The sequence below is a fragment of the Heptranchias perlo genome, chromosome 3 (genome assembly GCF_035084215.1).
Source record: "Heptranchias perlo isolate sHepPer1 chromosome 3, sHepPer1.hap1, whole genome shotgun sequence".
NCBI lineage: Eukaryota > Metazoa > Chordata > Chondrichthyes > Hexanchiformes > Hexanchidae > Heptranchias > Heptranchias perlo.
Window position 1 is genome coordinate 97,874,061 of NC_090327.1, and position 17,406 is coordinate 97,891,466.

Sequence of the window (17,406 nt, forward strand, 5' to 3'; positions counted from 1 at the left end):
TCCTGGCAGCAGCAATGTTTATCAAGGGGTGTACTACACTGAAGGACAGGCATTGGGATGTTTCGCTAAAAAGAGGCGTTCAAGCAAGGAAGTTATGGTAAAACTTTATAGTTCACTGGTTAGGCCTCAGCTAGAGTATTGTATCTAATTCTGGGCACCACACTTTAGGAAAGATGCCAAGGCCTTAGAGACGGTGCAGAGGAGAATTACCAGAATGATACCAGGGATGTGGAGAGACTGAAGAAATTGGGATTCTTCTCCTTAGAGCAGAGAAGGTTAAGGGAATATTTAATAGAGCTGTTCAAAATTATGAGGGACATTAAATAAGGAGAAACTGTTTCCACTGGCGGGCGGGTCAATAACCAGAGGACACAGATTTAAGATAATTGGCAAAAGAACCAATGGAGAGATGAAGAGAATTTTTTTAATGTAATGGGTTGATATGATCTGGAATGCACACTATTAGCCCCGTGCATAATGCACTTCCTGAAAGAGTGGTGGAAGCAGATTCAATAGTAACTTTCAAAAGGGAATTGGATATATACATGAAAAGGAAAAATTTGTAGGGCTATGGGAAAAGAGTAGGGAAGAGCTAGCACAGGCACAATGGGCCGAGTGGTCGTCTTCTGTGCTGTAATATTCTATGATTATGTTGATGATTCTGTTTTGCGTATCTTGAAAAAGATGGATGATTGTGCATTGTAATGGAAAAGAAAATTGTGCGTGGTGTAAAACGGGCTGCTGATTCGATATGAGTATGTTTCGCGCTACTGGAGAAGGCCAATTTCATCTCCATTGAACTGTATTATATTCTCTCGTTTAATTTTTGATAGTGCAAGTCGAAAGTGTTTCATTAAAGCCATCCAAGTAGCTGCACAGCAATAACCTACAAATGCACAGTAAATTAATTTATCTTGCTTTGCTATCCATTTAGCTGTGGTACTTGTGAGACTGATTAATCATGCTGCAAATATGGGGCCGATTTTCATCTTTAGCGCTTGGGCATAATATATCGCATTAGTGGAGCCCGTACAGGAAAATTGGGCAAAAAGGATCCCATAACTGCAGCCCGTCCAATTTTCAATCCTTAACCTGCCTCCCGCACTTACATGGGTAAGTTATTAAGTGAAATGGATGGAAGATGTAAGTGCGGGAGGCAGGTTATGGATCGCACGTCTGTAGCGCAGCCCGCCGAATTTTACTCTACGTGCTCCACCCATGTGACCCTTTTATTTCCAAACTGAAAAGTGTCTCTTGCCTGAGTCCAGAAGGTTGTCGGTTCAAGTCCCACTCAAGAGACTTGAGCACACATTCGTGGATTTATGAAAGGGAAATCATGTTTGACAAACCTGTTGAAGTTCTTTGAGGATGTAACTAGTAGAATAGATAAGGGTGAAACCAGTGGATGTGGTGTATTTGGATTTTCAGAAGGCCTTCGATAAGGTCCCACACAGGAGGTTGGTGAGCAAAGTTAGGGCACGTGGAATTGGGGGTAATATACTGGCATGGATTGAGAATTGGTTAACAGACAGAAAACAGAGAGTAGGAATAAATGGGTCTTTTTCAGGTTGGCAGACTGTGACTAATGGGGTACCGCAGGGATCGGTGCTTGGGCCCCAGCTATTCACAATCTATATCAATGATTTGGATGAGGGGACCAAATGTAATATTTCCAAGTTTGCTGATGACACAAAACTAAGTGGGAATGTGAGTTGTGAGGAGGATGTAACGAGGCTTCAAGGGAATGTAGACAGGCTAAGTGAATGGGCAAGAACATGGCAGATGGAATATAATGTGGAAAATTGTGAAGTTATCCACTTTGGTAGGAAAAACAGAAATGCAGAGTATTTTTTAAATGGTGAGAGATTGGGAAATGTTGATGTTCCAAGGGACCTGGGTGTCCTTGTACATGAGTCACTGAAAGCTAACATGCAGGTGCAGCAAGCAATTGGGAAGGCAAATGGTATGTTGGCCTTTATTTCAAGAGGATTTGAGTACAGGAGTAAAGATGTCTTACTGCAATTATACAGGGCCTTGGTGAGACCACAGCTGGAGTATTATGTACAATTTTGGTCTCCTTACCTAAGAAAGGATATACTTGCCATAGAGGGAGTGCAACGAAGGTTCACCAGACTGATTCCTGGGATGGCAGGACTGTCGTATGAGGAGAGATTGAGTAAACTAGGCCTGTATTCTCTAGAGTTTAGAAGAATGAGAGGTGATCTCTTTGAAACATACAAAATTCTTACAGGGCTCGAAAGGGAGATGCAGGGAGGATGTTTCCCCTGGCTGGGGAGTCTAGAACCAGAGGTGATAGTCTCAGAATAAGGGGTAGGCCATTTAGGACTGAGACGAGGAGAAATTTCTTCAGTCAGAGGGTGGTGAATCTTTGGAATTCTCTACCCCTGAGGGCTGTGTAGGCTCAGTCATTGAGGTACATTCAAAACAGAGATCGATAGATTTCTAGATATTAAAGGCATCAAGGGATATGGGGATGGTGCAGGAAAATGGCGTTGAGGTTGAAGATCAGCCATGATCTTGTTGAATGGTGGACCAGGCTCGAGGGACTGGATGGCCTACTCCTGCTCCTATTTCTTATGTTCTTATGTAGGCTGACATTTCAGTGCAGTACTGAGGGAGTGCTGCTCTGCCGGAGGTGCTGTCCTTCAGATGAGATGTTAAACCGAGGTCCGGTCTGCCCTCTCAGTTGGATGTAAAAGCAGGGGAGCTCTCCCGATGTCCTGGCCAATATTTAGCCCTCAACTAACATCACTAAAACAGATGATCTGATCATTTATCTCATTGATGTTTTCGGGACCTTGCTGTGCGCTAATTGGCTGCCACGTTTCTTACATTACAACAGTGACTGCACTTCAAAAGTACTTCATTGGCTGTGAAGCTCTTTGGAACATCCTGAGGTCATGAAAGGCGCTATATAAATGCAAGACATTTTTTAAACGCTAAAGTGAAAAATATGCCCCATTGTTTTAATTTTTTTTTGCAGTTTCGTACACAAAGAATAATTGGCCTGTTTGAGTTTCTGCAAGGAAAACTGCTTTAGTGTTGTAGGCACTCTGTAAACTTTTAACCTTAGACAGATGTTGTGTTCTTTCATGTTTTGGGGCTGTATGATTTCAAGTTATAAAAAGTCAAGACCCTTGAGCTTTTTGCATCTCAACAATGTCCTTTGGATGCTACTGGTAAATAATAAGGATGTGGGTTTTGGATGTGGTTTCGATTATGTTTTTTCGTTTACTTCTTCTATTGTGGTTATCATGCTTCTAGGAAGTTTTTAATATCCTTCCTGTGTTTAATTGCAACCAGGACCTCGATCACAAGTTGTTTTAGACTCCGACAATATTAACATTTAGTTTTAAAACCTGTAATATTTGAGGATTTTGTAAACATTTTGTAAAATAAGTTCTCTTGTTCACTGTAAAAAAAAAAAGAATTCAAAAATATAATTCCCCCCCAAAGGCTTTTTATTTTGTATTTTTCTTATTTTTGAGCCACATTTTGCCAAACTTAATATCATAGCCTCTGGTTTTAAGAAAAGATGAAGTGAGACAAGAAGCGAGTTAAAAGGACAAGAAACGAGAACCGGCCTTCCCAATTCTGCTTTAAATGTTAAGAATATTTGTGGATTTTATTTTTTTGGATTTGGAGGGGGCAAAAAAAAAAAGCCTTTAAATACTTGTAAATTTTTGGCAGCATTCTGTATTTTACTACCAGAAAGCTGCGATTTAGATTACTTGTACCAAGTTTATGCATGCTTGGATCTTTTCATCTTTTCTACTTTTGACAAGAGCTTGAGAAAGTACAGCTGGATAATGTATACGGTAAAAGCACAAACTTTAAGATGGTAAACCATAATCGCAGTAACCTTTATGTTTAAATGTTGCAACTGTCTTTGAAAATCCACTGTGCAGTTAAAATGCTGTGCCGTGTTGTATGGCTAGGAATCCTTTCAGCAAACAGTGAATTACCTATTGTTAGCCTTTTGTTATTTTCTGATCTGATACCCAGACCTTCTCAGTAATGTGCTCATGTTTAACTTTGGTGCATTGTCCCAGCAAATCTGTACAATAAATGCACAGAGATTAACAATGGGCTCATGCTGTCCATGGATACAGCTATACATTACCCACATGCTGATATTTTAACTGTGGAAAAAAAACATGTTTGCTTACCACAGCCTGCTAGCACAATAAGTGATTCAGACACATGTGTGCCCTTCAGTGCCAAGAGCTGCTATTAGAGTAATGCTAAAATTCACAGGCCATCAATCATTTTTTTTTGTTACAGTTTCCTTGGTGAGAAACCTTTGTTGCAATATTATCTTTTTTTACACTAACTTAATGACAGTTTTTACTATTATTACTTTCCTTAAATGTAGGCCGGAAATTTCCCTGAAGCTGCTCTTGGCTCGCCGGCCTAACTTCGCCATAAGTGCGTTGCAAACCCTTTTTACGCGGAACAGGTGCAGCTCTGAGGCAGTTTCCAGCCACAGATAGAATTGGAACATCTGATTCCTAAGTGCATATGCGAAGGTGTCATTGTGGAGTTCAATGTGATAATTGCACGTGTTTTGCCAAATTGCCCTATCTTAGTATTAGATGCACCATACGATTTGGCATATTATCTTGCATGCCTTTTCTATGCTTTCTGTTCTGTGACTGGAAGTCTGGTAATTGTTTCAACTTTCACTGTGAACTGTTGAAGAGTCGCACTTCATGGGCTAGCGAAGAGTTGTACTCAAAGGGATCATGGTGGAGAAAAGGCTGCAATACCATCATGCTGATTCTTCTGTCCATTTGGGAGGAGGGAGCAACTTTTAAAAATGGACCATTTATTTGGATGATTGATAATTAGTTCGGAGGAGGAGAAAGAGAATAGGGATAAGGAGAACGTTCTCTAATTGGCGGGATGTGACAAGAGGTGTCCCCCAGGGATCTGTACTGGGGCTTTAGTTTTTGTTTATTAATGACTTGTTGAAGGAATAGAGTTGGATATTTAAGTTTGCAGATGACACTAAGGCAGGAGTTTCCACATGATTTCCGCACAGATAGCAGCATAATCTAGGCGGAATCAAATCAAACAACGTTAAATATGGCGGAGTTTTAAACATAAGTGAGTTGTGCCCATACCTACTTTACGGTCAAATATCCGCAATCTTTTACGCTGTTCAAAAGTCCATTCATCTGAAGCAATCCCCGCTCATAAAACTGGCGACGCCCCCAGGACGGCATGGCGAGTTTTGCCGATTGCACTGGTTCAGGGGTGTTCATCACATTGCGGACAGATTCTCAGGCACCCGAGGCCACATTAATCCAGTGTTAATCACGTGTACCTGCAATGACTAGCAGTCAATTGAAGCCTGACCCTCTTGTGTTTCTCCTGCTGCTGGTGTAATTATTTTAAATTACTTAAATTCCGTTTAAATTAGTCTAATTTCAGTCAATAAAAGCAGAGAAGGACACACCTGTGTGACTTCAATTGACTGCTGGTCACAGGACTTGTGTATCAAGGGCAGATCAAAGCAGTCAATTGAAGCCAATTAAAAAGTAAGACCAAGAGCATTATGTCAGTCAGTTGAATATTGGCTCATTTCCTGGAAATTCTGCTCCTCTGTGACGCTGGAGAATGCCATGTTCCAGTCACGATTCAATTTCGAACGATTACACTGCTTGATTACACTGATTCATGGGAGATTTTACGTTCGGGTTTATGCTAATGAGTTTGCGCAGAAACTTGAGTGTAACTACACCTTGGCAAAACCAGAGTCCAGTGCATTCTGGGTGTATTTTGCTGATTGCAGCCCTAGTGGAAACTCCATGCCTAAGTTTGGAACCACAGTAAATTTTGTAGATGAGAGCAGGGAAGTTACAAAGGGATATAGACAGACTAAGTGAGATGGCACCTATGGCAGATGGAATTCAATGTGGGGGAAGTGTGAGGTCATTCAGATCTGAGAAAGACAAATCAGAATATTTTCTTAATTGCAAGAGTCTAGGAACTGTGGAGGAGCAAGGTGATTTAGGTGTCCATATACACAAATCACCAAAAGCTGAGGTACAGGTACAAAAAGTATTCAAAAAGGCAAATGGAATGCTGGCCTTTATCTCAAGGGGATTGGAATACAAAAGTGAGGAAGTGATGCTTCAGTTGAATAGAGCCTTCAACGGACCTCATCTGGAGTACCACGTTCAGTTTTGGGCACCAAACCTCAGGAAGGATATATTGGCCTCGGAAGGGGTACAGAACAGATTCACCAAAATGATATTGGGACTTAAAGGGTTAAATTATGAGGACACTTTGCATCAACTTGAGTTCAGAAAGTTGAGAGATGATTTAATCAAGGTCTTTAAAATGATAAAGGGATTCCATAGGGTAGATACAATTAAACTATTTCCTCTAGTGGGGGAAATCAGAACAAGGGGACATAATCTTAAAATTAGAGCTAGGTCATTCAGGAGTGATATCAGGAAACACTTTGTCACAAAAAGGGTAATGGGAATCTGGAACTTTCTTCCCCCAAAAGGCGCTATGAATGCTGGGTCAATTGAAATGTTCAAGTCTGAGATCGACAGATATTTATTAGGTAAGGGTACAGAGGGTTATGGATTAATGCCAGGTAAATGGAGTTGAGGTACAGATCAGCCGTTACCTGATGGAATGATGGAATAGGCTTGAGGTGCTGAATTGCCTACTCCTGTTCCTTTGATCCTATATGGAGTTATCCACTGATAATGCAACACTTAAGGTCTTCATTTGCAGGTCTGTATTTTCCTCATTCAGTTTAACCCAGCTACTAGCAATAATGCATGTTGACTAAGGGCACAATTACACTGCAGGGACAATTTTTCTGGCCGCCTTCTGCACCAATGCTGGACAGGAGCAGTTTGCCTGAAATGTGCTGTACCTCTCCTGGCCAAGCTGTGGCCAAATTTTGTGTACTAAGCCATTAATTTGGCCTGGTTGTACTCCTGGTGCTGTGTTGGCAAATGGGGGATGAAAGAGAAGTGCAGCTGCATGGCTGGTGGTTTGGGGTCTTCTGACTGCTGCTGGAGAGGAGCAACAATAAGGCTCGAGGCCCAAAGATCTGGTGGGTGGGTGAGTGAAACAAAAGTCCACCTATCTTTAGGGTCCTCTTTGGCTTACTGCCAAGCCCCTGCAGACCCTATGTCCTGTGACTGGGTGCCCCATGGTTACTATGAAAGGAAATTGAGTGGGAAGCTGTGAACGCCTTCTCCTGCCTCATTAACATGCGGACTCTAGCCCTGTATCTATTGCAGGTGAAAGCTCAGCTCCACCCCTCAAGGAAGCTGCAGGAGCGTAGGACACATTGACCCGATATAATGGACCTCCACCCCCCATTTCCTGACCTTTGCACCCGGAGAATAGAAGTTTCCCCTGCAGACAAAGGTCAGGATAGTTGGCCCCTGCAACATGTAGAATTGGTGCAAAGTGGGTTCACTTTGCACCAACAGTTACAGTGTGAACACAGCCTGAATCCAGAGTCAGGGCCTGACCTGGCACTGGAGTAAAGCAGAGTAAGGGGGTAATTTTAACCTAACCTGATTGGTGGGAAACTGACGGGAACGGATCGTCTTCCTGTTTTACCCACTGCCCAATTTTACTTTCCATTGACTTTGGGAAGGATGTAAAACAGACGGCCCATCTGCCAGGTGAATTAGGTTAAATTTACCCCCCAAGACTCCCTGGAGAAGGGAATCTCACCACATTTTGCTGCAGTGTCAGGCCAGCCCTTAACACTGGATTTATATTACACAAACTTATTGTCAGTGCAAAGCTGAAACCGCTTCACACCAACACTTAAGGTATAGTGTGAATGTACCCTTGGACATAAATTAAGTCAAATATTACAGGGTAATCTGACCAAACTAAGCTCATTTGACATTTCCATATTGAATCCTCATATTCTGTGTGTATTTTAAATCCTAATTGAAGTAGGTTTGAATATAGCCACCAGACACTGACTTCTTTTGCCCTGTTATTAAATTCGGCAATGTTTCACATGAATGCACTGTTTGTTTTGCTCATTGATTTACAGAAAGACTGGTGAAGAAGAGATTATCCCTTTCAGAGGATTTACAGCCAAGAACCAGCCACTTGTCATTGACAGAACAGTGCTGCCTGTTAGTTCTATCTCAGTGAATAAGTTTTACTGACACCTGTCATCTCTTAAATAAACCACCCTCATTAATAGCTGCTGCATTACCTGTAGCTGTGATTGTAATTGCAGATAAGAATTTGTAAGGGAAAGACTGTTTCCAGCACCAGGGAATGATTATACTGTTCTGTATCTTTGTTCAGTCATGCTTGCTGTTCCTCTGTTACTTGTAAGAAGTCTTCAAATCACACCTGGGGTCTTGATCAATCTGATGCGTCCCGAGCCAACTTTATGTCTGCTTGTACCATCTTTGAGCATACTATTAGAGCAGCTGAATGCAGCTTTATTGAAAAGAAGTGTTAAGTGCTGTCTTCCTGCCCTTCCGGTCTGTCTCTTTAAACTTCTGTAAGTTCTCCTTTGCACCACTCTTCAGTCCTGATGGTACAGTTGGCAGCTCTCCTAAAGAGGAAGCTGAGCTTCCTGGCTCACTTTTCTCTTCCGACTTTAATCTTGATAATCTTGGCAGAGTCTCCTTCCTTTGTTCCCCTTTATTCGACCACTAAGGCCAACATCACTTCTTTAAGCAGCCATATCTGTTGGATCCTTTGTTTTCTGGACTCCGAGAAGGATAGTGGTCCTGATGGCATCCCTCCTATTTCTCTCAAGATTTGAGCCCCGTAACGCTCAGTAAATTCATGGGTTCCCCACTGTTGTGTCCTCTTTCTCATGCTGCCTCTTCAAACTCTTTTACTTCCAGTCTTGCTTTCCTTCGCCGTACATACTTGTTCATTGTCTTCTTATCACTAAGAAAGCCAATCCCTTTTACATTAGTATTTTCCCAATTTACAGAAGCTGCTGTTAAGTCTAAAATTATTCATCATCTTAAAGTTCTGGCTTAATCAATGATCCTCAATTCAACATGGTTTTTCAGCATGATTATTTTCACTGGTTATTTTCTTACCTATGTTACAAAGCTCAGCAGCTTTGCTCTGGAACACTTTGGTAAATTGCTTTTTGTTGCTTTGGATGCCTTCAAATCCTTTATCAGTACCTGGCACCATATAATTCTAATCAAGTTACCATTATATGGTTTCGCACCAAAGCTGTGTTCCTTTCAAATTGTTCTATCTGTGCTGGCTAATTCTCTGACTCATTTTTTCATCAATTCAAGTGTTAGAATTATATAATCATAGAATCAGAGAATGATACAGCACAGAAGGAGGCCATTCGGCCCAGCGTGCCTGTGATGGCTCATTGGAAGAGCTATCCAATTAGGCCCACACTACTGCTCTTTCCCCATAGCCCTACAAATTTTTCCACTTCAAGTATTTATCCAATTCCTTTTTGAAAGTTGTTATTGAAACTCCTTCCACTACCCGTTCAGGCAGTGCATTCCAGATCATCATAACATGCTGCGTAATTTTTTTTCCCCCTCATGTCGCCTCTGGTTCTTTTGCCATTTACCTTAAATCTGTGCCCTCTGGCTACCAACTCTTCTGCCACTGGAAACAGTTTCTGCTTATTTACTCTATCAAAACCCTTCATGGTTTTGAACACCTCTATTAACTCTCCTTTTAAGTTTCTCTGCTCTAAGGAGAACAACCCCAGCTTCTCCCATCTCTCCACAGAACTGAAATCTCTCATCCCTGGCACCATTCTAGTAAATCTCTTTTGCACCCACTCTAAGGCCTTGACATCCTTCATAAGGTGTGGTACCCAGAATTGAACACAATACTCCTGAAGTTTATTACTATCCTCTTCATTGTTTACTACATTTCCAAGTTTTGTGCCATCTGCAAATTTTGAAATTATGCCCTGTATACCCAAGTCCAGGTCATTAATATATTATCAAAAATAGCAGTGGTTCTAATATCGACCCCTGGGGAACAGTCTGAAAAATAACCGCTCATCACTACTTTCTGCTTTCTGTCCCATTTCGTATCCACGCTGCCACTGTTACTTTAATGCCCTGGGCTTCAATTTTGCTAACAAATCTATAATGGCACTTTATCAAATACCTTTTGAAAGTCCATTTACACAACATCAATCGTATTGTCCTCATCAAACCTCTCTGTTACCTCATCAAAGAACTCAATCAAGTTAGTCAAACATGATTTGCCTTCAACAGATATATGCTGGCTTTTATTTATTAACCCATACTTTTTCAAGTGCCAATTAATATTGACCTGGAATATTGTCTCTAAAAGTTTCCCCACCACCGATGTTAGACTGATGGGCCTCTAATTGCCGGGTTTATCACTCTCCCCTTTTTTGAACAGAGGTGTAACATTTGCAAAGCTCTAGCCCTCTGGCACCACTCCCATATCTAAGGAGGATTGGAAGATTGTGGCCGGAGTCTTCGCTATTTCCACCCTTACTTTCCTCAGCAACCTAAGATGCATCCCATCCGGACTGGGTGACTTTTCTACTTTGAGAACTGCCAACCTTTTAAGCACCTCCTCTATCTATTTTTAATCTTATCTAATATCGCTACTATCTCCTCCTTTACTGTGACATTGGCAGCATCCTCTTCTCTAGTGAAGACCGATGCAAAATACTCATTCGGTTCCTCAGCCATGCCCTCTGCCTCCACAAGAAGTCTTTTTTTTTGTCCCTAATCGGCCCCAGTCTTCCTTTTACTATTTATATATTTATAAAAGACTTTTGGGTTCCCTTTTATGTTAGCCGCTAATCTATTCTCTCACAGTTTGCCTCTTTTATTTCCTTTTTCAGTTCTCCTCTGTACTTTCTGTATTCGACTTGGTTCTCTACTGTAATATGAACCTTACATTTGTCATAAGCCTCCTTTTTCTGCTTCATTTTAATCTCATTATCTTTATTCATCCAGGGAGCTCTGGCTTTGGATACCCTTCCTTTCCCCCTCATGGGAATGGATCTAGTCTGTACCCAAATTATCTCCTCTTTGAAGACCTCCCATTGCCTTCAATTACTGTTGTGCCTGCCAACCTTTGATTCCAATCCACCTGGGCCAGATCCCTTTTCAACTCAATGAAATTAGTCCTCCTCCAGTTAAGTATTTTTACATCTGAATGTTCTTGTGTCCTTTTCCATAACTATTTTAAACCTAATAATATTATGATCACTGTTCCCCAAATGCTCCACCACTGAAACTAGCTCCACTTGCCCTAATTCATTTCCCAGAACTAGGTCCAGCACTGCTTCCTTCCTTGTTAGACTAGAAACATATTGATCAAGAAAGTTCTTTTGTACACATTTCAGGAATTCCTCCCCCCTCTTTACCCTTTACACTGTTACTATCCCATTCTGTATTAGGATAATGGAAATACTCCATAGTTCTTGCATCGTTCTGCAATTTGCCTGCATATTTGCTCCTCTATCTCCTTCCCACTATTTGATGGCCTTTAATATACACCCAGTAGTGTAATAGCTCTTCTATTGTTCCTTAATTCTAACCAAATAGATTCTGTCTTTGATGCTTCAACTACATCATCCTTTTCCAGTGCTGTAATAGTCTCTTTGATCAACACTACCACCCCCCCTCTTTTTTTCCCTTCCCTATCTTTCCTGAATACTCCATGGTTCTGCCCTCTTTTTCTACTCTGTTCTTTTTCACAAAAAAAAGGGATGAGGATGGACATTAGCCTCATCCATCCAAATAGCACTTACAGCCCTCCCATCCCAACATCCAGCTATTGCTTCAATGGTTCCGAGATTTTGTCTCCTGTACCCTATCCAGAGGCCCATTCCATGTGTTGATCGCTTTCTGTGTGAAGAAGAACTTTCTGCCTTTTGGAACTTTGAACTAGTGCCCTCTTGTCTCACTCATGTGGTTTCATTTGAAGTAATGTTCCTGGTTTACCTTTTCTACCATTACTATCTTGTATACCTCAGCGAGGTTTCTTGCAGTCGCCTCCTTTCAAGGCTGAAGAGCCTACATTTCTCCAGTCTTTCCTCATAAGTCAGACCTCTGATGCTAGGGATTGGCCTCATGATTTTTATCGGCACATCTCCAGGGTTTGACTAACTCTCATGCCTTGGCAGTACTCAAGGTGTGTGTCCAACTTGTACTCTATTATTGGGCTATATAACTTAGCATTCTACTTGCTGAATTGATTGTTGTTCAGCAGTGATTATGTATTTTGAGAACTGAATCCACTAATACCCATAGTCCTTTCTCAACCCCTCTGTTAGTTATATTGATAACCTTGTATAAAGTATGCAAACAATGCTAATTTTTTTTCTTACTACGTGCAGGACTTTAAAATGACCTGTAATAGATGTCCTGTCACTATTCTGTCCACTTCTTTATTTAAGTGACTTATTCTGTAGGTCCCTGGTTGTCGGCTTGGGATTCAACTGCCACCTCCACCTAAGGTTGGTGGGTTTGACCAGTTTATACTGAGGTTCTGAACTCAAGTCATTAGTGTAAATTAGGATCAGTAGAGGCCCCAACATTGAACTCTGTGTGGCACTCCACTTGACAGGCCCTCTCTATCCTGATATCACTCCGCTAAGTAATACCTGCTGCATCCTACCCCCTCCAGCCAACGTATTAACCATTCTCAGGTTTTATTGACGTGAGACAGATGAGTGTAATTGCCTGGGCCTGTTTTGCCACTGTTTGAAAATAGGTGCCATGTTAACTTGTTTCCAGTCTAGCCAGACCTTCTCTGTGTTCAGCAACTCCTTCATATATTGTGTTTAAAATGTTAAAAGGATTTGATAGGGTAGATATAGAGAAACTATTTCCTCTGATGGGGGAAATCAAGAACAAGGGGACATATGTTAAAATTCGATCCAGGCCATTTAGGTGGGAAATCAGGAAGTACTTTTTCACACAAGGGGAGTAGAAATCTGGAACTCTCCTCCAAAGGGCAGTGGATGCCAGGACAATTGGAGCTTTCAAGATAGATAGATTTTTGTTAGGTGGGGTTATCAAGGGATATACAGCTAAGGTGAGTAAATGGAGTTGAGGTACAGATCACCCATAATTTAATTGAATGGCAGAGCAGGCATGAGGGGCTGAATGTCCTACTCCTGATCCTATGTTCCTCTACTCAGTGTGAACACGTCATAGATCTCATCCCTTGTCTCTCTTAATATTCTAGGATAAATACCATCCATCCTTCCGGAGCAGGGGGAAGTCTAAACTTTCCCCGTGGGGCCTGGAGGAGCACTCCTGCTCCTCCTAGCTTTACAAGGAAAGTAAAAAAATAATAGTTAAAAACGTACCTGTTTGGGCTTCCTCTGGCCCCACTAGCTTCACCTAGCGAGAATGCCACAACAGCTGTCCTGTGCAGACCATGGGTTGCAATAACAATCGGGCCCCAATGACATCGTCAGAGCCCGATCTGCATATTTAAAGAAGGATCCACCTGTTTCTGGCAGGTGCCCTTGACACCTGCTCAAAAGAGCAGGTTAAAATGGAAGATTATGGGAAGGGAGTGGGCAGTAGGAGGGTAAGTCTCCTGGGCAATTTCAACTGCCCTCCCAACCGGTGGGCAGAGTTAAAATTGCCCCTCATATCTTTTGAATGTGCCAAGAATGCTAAAATGATTCCATTCACTCAATTCTGGGTCATCTCAGTACATCTCACCACCAAAGAAATTCAAAGAGGATTTAAAAGTTCAAATTAAACTCTGAGTAAATTCATTTTAATGAGAATTAGATCTCAAATGCATTATGTGTTGTGCAATTAATGACCTTTTATATTTGGGATCCTTGATCACTGAATAAAGATGCAGAGTGCATTGAAACTGAAGTTTGGTTGGATTGAGAATGGCATAGCATTTAGCTATACAGTGGAATTTCAAAGTTAATTGGTTGTGAAATTGTCTTTTTATATCTTAAATTGAAATGGTGCTTAAAATCGTTATTAATAGCTGTTTCAGCTCCGGGTATATAATGGTTAAAATTCAATAACAGATTTGGAGCTGAACGGGCAGATTTTCTGCTCCTGGGGTTCCTGATCACCAGTGTACAACGAATACTGCAAAATCTAGGGTGGGAGGGGGGATTTTGTGGGAGCAATGCACATCCTTATTCGAGCCCTCCTCCCTGCCCTAGCTCACGGCCCCAGGCACAGGAACATAAACCTCTGACCCCCTCACTAGAAAATGGGGATGGTCTTGATGTTGAAGCATATTTTAAGGTTTAATGTACTGAGTAATTACAATTTATTGGTGTGAAATTGTGGTTTTTCCATGGTTTCCATGGTGCAGATGCTGTTTATTAGTTTCAAACGTAATTCTTTTCATTAGTGGAGTTTTTTTCTGAATTAGCAATTCTCTCCCTCCGATTTATAAACCATTGAGCTTATTCCCAAATGAAGCTGCAGAGATGAATTGATTCATAAGAAAGGAACATTCATTGTTTTACCCACTTTTAGTTTCTGTTTTGTTTTTTGCTGGTGAGTTCATGTTAAATGCGGAAGGTTACTCACCTACAGTTTTCCACTTGGCTGGGTCCTCCATTAAAATTACACCTATCTAAATTCTCCAATAAAAATCATAGAATTATATGGTGTTCCTGCACAGAAACAGGCATTTGGCTCATCATGTCTTTTTCTCCACATGAAGCTGCCTTGCCTAATCCCACTCTCCTGCTCGCACCTACCCCATTTAATGTTGTCTTTTTCAAGCAATTACCTAATTTCCTTTTTGAGAGTACTTAGGGGCTTGGCTTCAACAATGGTTTGTGGCAAAGAATTCCACATTCTAACCATCCTCTGTAAAGACATTTTTTTCTAAGCTCCCTCATTAATTTTCTCTGTGATTATTTAAGCCTTCTCGTCACCCCCTCGCTAACCAATGGAAATAATTTACCCTACGATAAACTTACTACATTTTTTTATTTTCAATTTGAAGCCAAGATCATTTAATGTGTGATTGGAAAGTAGTTTTAAATAATGAATATAGGATTTAAAAAAAAATCCTTTTTGTTGATGCTTGTCACTTTCTTTGCTTCAATTAGGTTGCTTGCCTTTCCCACATAGCTGCAAATTATCTCACTAGCAGAAAGGAAGCAAAACGGTGGGGGACTGCACATGAGAGCATTGTTCCTTACCAGGTAAGTAGTTTTATTTCTAACCTGCTGTGCAGAAGAAATTCTTTTAAAGTAGTTGTTAAAAAAAAATCATGGTCTTAAACTTTTTGACAATCAATTTATGCTTTTAAGATTAGGGGGGTGAGGGCATCCCCTTATGGTAACGTGAGAGACTGCTAAAAGTCAAAGGTGGCACCAGATATGTGATCTTTACAGTGTTTTCCAGCAGTGCTTTAAAGGTACAACGTCAAGTGTGACCATCAACTTTTTCAAATTATCGATCGAAACAAAATACTGGAAGCATTCATCAGGTCAGTCAGCTTCCGTTTTGTAATGGGCTCATGTCTCCATGTTTACATCGCTCATTATTTTGTTTGCTGACTATCTGTGAAGTAAACCAGAATATCTAATATCAGCTTCCCTTTTTGCTTTAAATATCCAAATATCTTAGAAATGGTCTGTGGAACAAGTTTCAATCTGTCGTTATTCAGAATGCCCTTTGTCACTATAGCTCACCCTAACGCAACCTATAAATGTGCCTAACCTGCACTGTAAGTCCCTATGTTAACTCTGTAAAGGTCACTTACCTACATCCATCATTCAGGACTTGGAATAATGGACTCAGTGACGTGGGGGTAGATTTTTGTCTTCACTGTCTCGATAGTAATTAGGTGGAGTGAATCGCCCACCCATTATGGAACCCGTCCGATTTCCATTCCATTGTTTTCGATGGGAGTTCTACAGTGCTCCACCAGATCACCGCCTGGGCATTGAAGACAAAAATCTACCCCACACGTTTTCTCATCCAAATGTCACGTGCTGGCCACAAGTGATCCAAGTATCCGTTACAAAGTTAATCATTTTATAGATGATGCTAGAATGCTTAAGAGCAGGTACTAGTGTAGATATATATGTATATCAAAAATTTGTTTTAGCGCTAGACCATTAAAAGATATAGCTACTCATGACCAGGCTGGTCTGCCTGAATGATCTGACACTTCACTGTAAAATACACATCTAATTTAAAGGTTTCAATTCTCATATTCTAACTTGGTTTTTTTCTGCACATGCTCTTAATTGAAACATTTTGATGACAATTTAAACATGTTTGTTAGAACATGATGCCTTTGAACATTTGTAAGACTTAGCGTGACTCAACTTTGACCACAGTCGCATCAAGGTTTTTACTAAATTGTGTGCCCTTTAATTACAGTGGTTAAGTAAACATGGAAGAAAATTAGAATGAAGCTGGTTAATTGTATGGCTAAATCCAGCTCCAAGATCCTTAGCAATATAACCTGCAATATAACTTGAACTGCAAATAATCCTTTATGAAAAGAAGATCTCTTCATTTATTATCCTCCATCTGGACAGGATAAAAAAAGTCCAACTGGAAAATCACAGGGTTGTCTTTCTGATTTAAGAGAATGTATTTGGCTGGTACCACGTGACTTCCCCTTTTAATGTCCCTCGTGGCCACCTTCAATTCTTCCACTCTTGGCATCACCTGTTTAATCTCGCTCCTTTTAAGGGAGAAGAGCCTACTGCTCAGCCATACCACAGGCATTTTCAGCCTGTGAGCTGAAATTTAGTCCTTAAGCATTTTCAACTTCAGCTTAAAACAAAGATTCAAATGACGCCAACTTCAGGGTTTAGGATATGCATTGGCCGCAGGGAGGCCTCACCTGTTTCTGAGATCACATTGGTATTTTCCTGTGTGTTACTGACTTTATAGTCCACCTATTCTGTCAGCATTTTCACGGAAGATCCAAAAAGCAAAGACTCCAATGACTGCAGCTCAGTTTCAAATACAGGAATGGAGTATTGAGGGAGTAGTGTAACTGCCCAATGCTCGGTGAGTGAAGTGCCACCATATTCTTTGCCTCCATTGATCCAGACACTGATGCAACAGCAGTCATCAGGTTGGGATTGAAGCTGCATAAATAACTGCTGATAAATGGCATTGAGGTTTCTATGGGGAAATACAATTATTGCAGAGGTGATCAAGTGCTTTATGGAACGTGATGGCTCCTGAGCTGTTGGGACCGTGGAAGTGGCATATTAAGCAAAGCAAACCGGAAGTAAGTTTGAACGATTCAGTGGCATAGTAGATTGCACGTGGTCCTCGGAGGGAACAGACTTGACAACAAATATCTATTTGTACATCTATGCAAAGAGATTTATTTTTTCCAGAAGAATGACTTTTTCCTAGACCTGTTCCCTCAGTTTAAATACTCATAAACAGT

The 17,406-nt window shown here is 41.0% G+C and overlaps 1 protein-coding gene across 5 annotated transcripts in view; it reads left to right on the forward strand.

Moving 5' to 3' along the window:
* Positions 1–17,406, forward strand: part of sugct (succinyl-CoA:glutarate-CoA transferase) — a 449,184-nt gene that overhangs the window by 116,129 nt on the left and 315,649 nt on the right. For all 5 annotated transcript variants that reach the window (XR_010961805.1, XR_010961804.1, XM_067981040.1 and 2 more), the window contains exon 9: positions 15,089–15,184. Coding sequence is in view for 3 of the 5 variants with exons in the window: in XM_067981040.1 (XP_067837141.1) it covers positions 15,089–15,184 (96 nt within the window). In the remaining 2 variants the exon portion in view is untranslated. The remainder of the gene's footprint in view (positions 1–15,088; positions 15,185–17,406) is intronic.